The 7,426-nt window shown below is 50.7% G+C and overlaps 1 protein-coding gene across 1 annotated transcript; it reads right to left on the bottom strand.

The window, feature by feature from the left end:
* Nucleotides 1-614: 614 nt before the first annotated feature.
* Nucleotides 615-7,181, bottom strand: LOC138920276 (spermatogenesis-associated protein 31D4-like). The gene is made up of 5 exons (XM_070248115.1): nt 6,898-7,181; nt 6,106-6,151; nt 5,445-5,505; nt 2,718-5,166; nt 615-695 (listed from the first exon to the last, which is right to left on the bottom strand). Exons 1-5 carry the CDS (start codon nt 7,093-7,095, stop codon nt 615-617), a joined length of 2,835 nt encoding a protein of 944 aa, XP_070104216.1. The 5' UTR covers nt 7,096-7,181.
* Nucleotides 7,182-7,426: the final 245 nt, after the last annotated feature.

The raw sequence follows: 7,426 nt of genomic DNA, 5'->3' as shown, positions 1-7,426 counted from the left end.
TTCTTTCCCCTCTTCATTTTTTCTTCCCTCCTCGCTTACTCCAAGTCATCTTTTCCTTACTCTCAGCTTTATTTTATCCTGGGAGGTAGGTGGCTACCTGGTCAACATTGTTACTACTGGCAGCTGAGGGATGCTGTTGCTCCGCAACAAAACATCATTTGGCAGTCTGAAGAAATACCTACAGAGGGGAACCACTTCCCCCAGGTGCCTTTCCAGTAGGGAAACCTCAATGTAAAGTTTAAAGTATTCTTCCCTAACACATTAATATGACTCACATGACAGATTCTTAAGGCGTGTCTGTGCTGTTCCTAGCCCCTCCCCCACCAGCCCAGGATCCACTGCAGCAATACCCTCCCCCACCCCCCCAAATCCCATTCAGGGTTCACCCACCTGTGGGGTCCTCTGGTCACTGACCTCTAAATCATGATGAAGCCACTGTTTTTTCTTCATTGTTGTTTTATGAATTGCATACCTATTCTTGACCCTCTTCGGATAGAGAACACCTGTCCTCCCTACTCTCTGAAGGATGTAAAACATTCAGTGAGCGGGAGGTGTGGGCTGCTCTACACTTTCGTTAAGGCTAAGCGAAGAGGCAGGAGGCAGAGCCCACCTCCTCAAACTTCATCAGGGAGGAAGTGGGCTTTTGGGGGCACGTGAGATCTCTTGGTCAACAAGAGCTCCAGAGCACCGGTGACCTTTTAGAAGCCAGAGGAAGCAATCAGTAAGAGCTGAACTCACTCCTCCTTTTCCCTAAGCACAAGCCCTGAGTTACCTGAAACCCATGCCCCCAACACAGGACGCAGAAAAGACATCACTATTATTAGAGAATCATTTATTGGGGAGAATTAATATTCTCCACAAGAAGGAATGATTTTGCGGTGGGAAATTTTCCGCTCTCGAAACGCTGGAAAAGCGTTTTCTGTTGACATAGAGACGGGTCCCTAAACAGAGTGCCTTTAGCAGTGGTGAGAACAGCTGGAGGCCCCTGGGCCGGCTTGACGCCTGCAGGTGGAGCTTGGATGGGGCACATGCTCCCTGCGGGGCACAGATAAGGGACGCTTCTGATCCAAGAGCTGATCTTTAAACGCCATGACTTTCTGAGGGTGTCTGTTCTGGTCTCTGATCCGTCTAGAACATGTAGGATAATTCTGGCCAGCAAAGACAACTTCTACGTGGTGGCAGGACTTAGTGTTTGGCACTTTACAGGAGGGAGCCCTGTAGTTGGAAGGATGCCCCTGGACGGGCTCTGCCTGGGCCTGTTCTTCGGCCTTCTGCCAAGTTTTCACAAACTTCCTCAGGGAAGGAAGGGGCTCTTGAGGGCGGGTGACCTCTGCTGCACAACGCTGCCCCAGTTTCTCCACTGGGAACTTCCCAGGGACCGTCCTGGTCTTCTGAGCCGTGGTGGTCCCAGTAACGGCAGCTCTCCCTTTAACCAGGCCTCTGCTCTGTGCAGATGATATGGGGCTGCCCTTTTCCTGGGGATGTTCTTGGTTCTTGCCCTTTGTCCCAGGACGAAGCCATTGAAAAATGTGGTTCATCTTTTTTCTGAGCAGACTTTCAGGAGGAGGCTGTGCCTTCTGTGATGAGGTGTGGGAAGACTTGCTCCCAAGCGTCCCCTCTGATGCTGTGATCTGAGTAGCGAAAGTCTTTCTGGTAGGTTGGGATGTCCCCAACCCTGCATCCCCTCCACCAAGCTCTTCTTTGTTGGGGCCCGGAGGGCTCACTCTCATTGTAGCTGGTGGGAATTTCTTATCCTCGTACCTCTTTAGGTCTTTCTTAGGGACCCAAGGCTCCTGCCGCTGCTGCCTGCTGATCCCACTGTCCTCCAGATGGACATGCAGCACCTGGGAAGCTCCCATGTCCCCAGGGGAGACACCGTGGGCATGAGTCAGTGAGGCCTTGTAAGTCAAGCTCTCTGAGGCAGGGGACCTGTCAGTGTGTTGGCCTTGGACCTGGCTCTGATTCCTCTTCTCTAGTTTCGACTTTAATTCCCTCAACAGATGTTCCTTCAGATCCGATGACTTCGGGTCTTGGGGAGCTTGTCTTTTTGGTGCAGGGCTTTCAATGGTCCCAGTAATTTCTATTTTACTGTGATTCCCACGTCTCATTTGGGAGCTTCCTGGCTTGCTGGTTGTCAACACATTACCAGTTTTTGACTGCAGAGCGTTGAGCTCCTTGGCCCTGAATATGTCCCTGGCCGTGTTGTGCACGGAAAAGGGTTCCGACTTCATCTTTTTGTCCTGTCGCCCTGCTCTTCTATCACTGGGACTCACTCTCTCATCCTTTGTCTCATGTTTGGCACCAGCTTGCCTTGCAGGCAGCTCTGGGGGGCATCTGTTGCCTAGCTGAGTAAATTTCTGACTCGCTTTGCCTGTGATGCCACAGGTGACAGGCAGATGAGTCTGCCTGGCACCCTTACTCCTCTGAACAACCTCTGCAATCTCTTGGTTGATACCAGAGGGTGATTGTCTCGGCACCCCTTGTCCCTGCCTGCCCATAGGTGAAGTAGCAGGGCAAAGACGATCCAGGACCAGGGCTGAATTTGTTGTTTCCGCTTTTTCTTGAAGAGCGGATTTAGAGCTTCCTCTATGGGGCTCGAAGCCCCTGGATTTGGAGTCCACTTCCAAAGTTGGGTTATTTGAGGGGGCGCAGTAGAAATAGGGCAAGGACTGGGATGCAGCATCTTCCAATTTAAACGCCTGTATGGATTCCAGGACCCTGCAGGGAAGGCCCCACTCCATCGTCAGACGAAAGCTTTTAATATGGGTTTCCATCATCTGTTGGGCACTGGAATCAATGAAGCAAAGCTCCTGGAAGGTATTCAGGGAGGAGTCCCCACCCACTGAAGGTGGCAGACTCCTCTGTGTTATTTGGGTGCGGGATTTGTCAGAAAGCAGCAATGTCTGCTTGCTAGCATGCCATGAACTGCGCACCGTCCCAGGGAGCCGAGCCTCACTGATTTCCTCAAACTTCTTGCTCAAATGTGCTTTGAGGACATTTTCAAGTTGTTTCTGATCTAGACTTTCCTCCAAGGCCCTTGAATTTTTCCCTGACAGACTTGCCACGTGACTATTTAGGTCTTTCTCAGAGTCATATGCCGGATCCTTATCTGAAGAGCTCTCTGGGTCACTCAACAGGTGAGCTTTTGGGCCGTTCTCTGGGCTATGCCCCTGATCCTTCCCCATCTCCTTCTCTCCCTGAAGCAGTTCTGAACCCCTGTCATGGAAGCTTTTGGATTGGCTCAATCCAACATTTAGATCTTTGTTCACCGAGATCCGTGAGAGTCCACGATTGCTCTCTGACTTAGCTATCTCTGAGAAATCTCTTGGAGGCATCATCAGTGACAGACACTCACGGATCCTGCGGGGCAGGCCCCACCGGTGTTGGATGAGCCTCTTTCGAAGGTGATGTTCCAGTTTCTTCCTCAGCTCATCACTGAGAGGAAACTCTACGGGAAGGGTGGAGATGGAGGCATGGGCCTGGGAGGCCTGATGGTAAGGGAAGTTGGGAGCTGAAGGACAAAATTCCTCCTGAGATCTTTGGACTACAGAGGGCGAACCCCACAAACTTTCCTGTTGCTTCTGCAACACTTTCCATTCCAGTTGTTGAATTTCAGATGAGGTGAGAGACTCTGATTCATCCCGGGGTCTATGGTGACACACTCCACAGATCCTTCTCTGGGGTAGAGGACCAGATGGTAGGATTGGGAGTGAGGATTTAAGGTGGGCCTGGGACTTGACCTGAGTGAGAGGTAGGGGCTGGGATTGGGGCAGGGTTTGAGGCAAGGGTTGGGGCTGGATCTCAGGCAAGGATGGAGGTGGGCGATGGAGAGGTACCGGGGATTCTTGGCCCATGGAGGCATTTGAGATGGTATTGAAAAGGAAGATTGTGGTGCAGTCACTTGAGTCACGGATAGCAGAGGGCAAGGACTCGCTGTGCAGAGATGGGAGACCCCAGAAGAGCTGCGTACATTTTTCCTGTAAATGGTCCTCCAAGATTTTAGGATATGGGGGCTGCCCATGCATGTGCAGCTCCTTTGGTTTGCCTGCACTGCTCCAAAAAGGAAGGGAGAATGCTGAGTCACACTCATCAGCATTTGACTCTAGCATTTTCCGCGAAGGATTTAGTGGGTAGTCTGGCCTAAGTTTTTTTGGAAAAGAACCCTTCTCCTTCTCCTTTTCCCTCCACATCAGGAAATCACTCCTCTTTCGGACTTGTCTCTCCAGGAGTGCCAGGACATGAGGGCTGAGAAATGAGAGGTTACCACGCTCTATAAGGTTAGCTGTAGGGTGTCTCTCCAGAGAGGACTCTGAAGAATGGAGAGCAAGAAACTCTCGATTAAAAGCACATGGTGCCAAGGTGGAAGGTGCTAAGAACAAGTCTTTGGCACAAGCTTGCCACCAGGATAATTCTGAAATTGACAGGCTTGAATGGTCAGTGCCTCTGATTGTTGGGACATAAGTGGACAACCCGCCAGGGCTATCTGGAGATGAGTTCTCTGGAACAGACTTCAGTAAGATGGAAACCGATTTAGATCGAGCCACAGTTAAAGGGTGGTCTGTCGGTGGTGAGACAGACAGGCTTGGTGGTGTGTGATGACAAGCCAGTGAATCAGTGGGATTGATTATCTGGGACAAATTTGGTGAGGGGTTAATATCTTGGGAAAGGGTGCGGTCAAGAGAGAAGATCGTATTCAGAGACAGAGTGGTCTCTGGTTGGAGAATAGGACCCGTTGCCTGGGTGTCATGTGGTGGGAGAGGGGGAAGGGCAAGGGGTTGGGGTGGGCAATGGTCTGCTGGGAATTTGGACTCCAAGGGAGGAGAAGGCTCTGGTGGCATAGAGTGACCCGGTGGTGAGGGTGAAAGAAAGCCAGCTAAGGGTGTCGTCGGGTTAGGTGAGAGAACGGAGGGGGGCGGTGGGGAAGGGTCAGGTGGAGGGGATGGTGTTAGGTCTCCTGGAGGGACTTCTGAGAAGGCAGAGGACAGAGTGAATGATGACTCAGTCCCAGAAGCTGTGGAAGCCATAGAGGACACAGAGGCGGTATCATCTTCCAGGTCCTCCAGGAGCCGATTGATCTCAGCAGTTGTGCTATTACACACCTCACAGGAGGGGTCTGGGCATAATAGTTGACGAAAGCGGGTGGTATCGAGAGGCCGGCCTAGGGGCCTGCGGGAGACAGGAAGTAGAAAACTGTAGCCAGGACCAGAACAAGGAAAGGAGGACCTGCTGGCCTGTCAGGGGAGGGGCCACCTGAAGCCTGCTGCCCCTTCACAATGCCCCACATCTATGACTTCACCATACACTCAGCAGCCCTCACCCCAAGGCCTTCATTCACATACCCGTTCCTATGGCAAACCCCTCCCATGACTACTGCAGGCTGTACTGAATCCCTGGAATTGCAGAGAACATGTTAAAGAGGGATCAGGAAAGAAAAGACTAGTCACCTTTTCAGAATAGAAATTAGCCTCCTTTTCTCCTCTCTTTCCCTCTGGTAATTTCTCCAACCTGGGAAATCAGAAGAGTGAATTAAACATGTAATAAAGGTAGAAGCATAGGTGTTACACAGGAGTCCCTTTAGGGGAGACCCTTGGGATATTAACGGGATGTTAACTCTGAAAGCCCCAAGAATCAGTAGATGTGGTCAAACGGTCAATGATAATATTAATAAGGTTCACATGTGTTTGTTGCTTCGTTTATAAAGCACTGTCACATACATTATCCCATGGGATGTTCAAAACCACCATGTGAGGAACATAGGTCAATGGTTACCTCAAAGAGGAGTCTGATCATCCAGGAAGTCAACGCAGTCTCTCAAGGTCAGGAGACAGAAGTTCTGACTCTTGACGTCTCCCACGGCCACGCACTGGGCAACACCCATTGTCCAGGCCCATCACTGCTTCATGCCCAGAGCTGGGCAGAGCAGGAGTCTGAGAAATGTCTCGGGTTCTGACTACCTTCCCATGAGCCTTTCCTCTGAGGCCTCTCTTTTCTGAGAGGGACTCTATCGAGCGACTGACATCCTCAGAGACCATGGACCTGGGACCTCATGGAGAGGACAGGAAGGGTCACCCTTGGAGAGCTCAGGTGGGATAGCTGGAACCTTACCACTTGATGTTCCACCTTTTCTTCTCCTCTTGGCTCTGCCCTGACGCTGAGAACAAAAAGCAAAGAATGAGGAGCGAGGACTTAGTTGTCTTGCTCCTCTCTCTAGGAAACTCAGATATTCATCCAAGATTCATGTCACTCTCTATTTTTATTGCTAGCACTTTGTGTTCTTTCCCTTTCTGAATTTCTAAAGGTGATAAGATACTTTCAATTTTTCCTTCTTTGAAAAACTCGAAGGAGGATTTTTGGCTAGAGTCCACACTTGATCTTCTCAGTCAGAAGTCCTCTGCTCAAGGAGGGCATAGACTCTGAGGCCCACAGTCACATCTGTGCTTCCTCAGATAGGCCCCTGTATCCTGGGACAGAGCTCACACTCCAGTGTCTGCTCAGAGGCTCAGCACTGCTCTCCTGATCTGCCCAACACAAAGGACGGTTTGGTCGAACGACGCCCGACATGGGAACGTGACTCATGATCCAGTGTTGGGAACAGTGTCCTCCTACACAGATCCCAAACTCTCTAAATAACCTAATGCAGGGCCGTGAAGTCACTGATGGGATTTTATCCAGGAATCCTCCACCACACCCAGATGGTCTGTGAGTTTTAAATGGGAAACAGTCCCAGCTGAAGCCCTAGTCCTGCCTGGCCTATTCCCCTAGAAGGATGACGTTCTATCCTCTATTCAGACTTGCCACCTTAGGAGTCTCTCTGGACCAACTCATTTAAAAATGGGGGACTAGAAATGGAAACAACAATAAAAAATCCCTGTTGGTGGCTTGCCCAGGGATCCTTACCTTTTGGTAGATTTTGGTTTTCCAGAAGGTTGGTAAAGATGGAATCCCCACCAGGAAGCACAGGAACAGAAGAAGCAAGCACAACCCACACACGATGGTGAGGTTGTGGTCGCTATCTAAGAATGTTGAGCAGATGCTCAAAAACAACTCAATATGGCTATTCAGAAATGAGAGAACATTCCATTGACTGAACTCCATTTTCTGAATCGCAAGGCTGCCTGAGGCAACTGAGCTCTGAGAGTGTCCGCACTTGCCTATAATCCCAGGCCTGCATCACAGAGCACTCAAGAGTCACAAAGGGTTTCAGAGGGTGGGGGAGGGGACATGCAGAGGGTGTGCCCATGGCCCCTTCCCTCCACCAGCCCAGCTGAGCTCTCCATCCATCCTGGGCCCTCCCCTGCCATCCTATTTTCCAACTCTGTCCGTTCATCACATCATACAATTACATTAATGAAATTTTCTGCCTGTTCCATCTGTACTCCAGATATTACCCGGGCCCCCTTTACTGTTTGGAGAGCTTGACTTTGGT

Source organism: Equus caballus, chromosome 23, assembly GCF_041296265.1.
Source record: "Equus caballus isolate H_3958 breed thoroughbred chromosome 23, TB-T2T, whole genome shotgun sequence".
Taxonomy (NCBI): Eukaryota; Metazoa; Chordata; class Mammalia; order Perissodactyla; family Equidae; genus Equus; species Equus caballus.
This window is presented reverse-complemented; position numbering and strand designations above follow the sequence as displayed.

Coding starts and splice junctions, on each gene's coding strand:
- LOC138920276 (XM_070248115.1), bottom strand. CDS start 7,095: ATGGAGTTCAGTCAATGGAATGTTCTCTCATTTCTGAATAGCCATATT. Junction 6,152..6,897: donor AAACCAAAATCTACCAAAAG/GTAAGGATCCCT, acceptor TTTTGTTCTCAG/CGTCAGGGCAGAGCCAAGAG. Junction 696..2,717: donor AGTGGGGCCTTCCCTGCAGG/GTCCTGGAATCC, acceptor GGCTTCTAAAAG/GTCACCGGTGCTCTGGAGCT.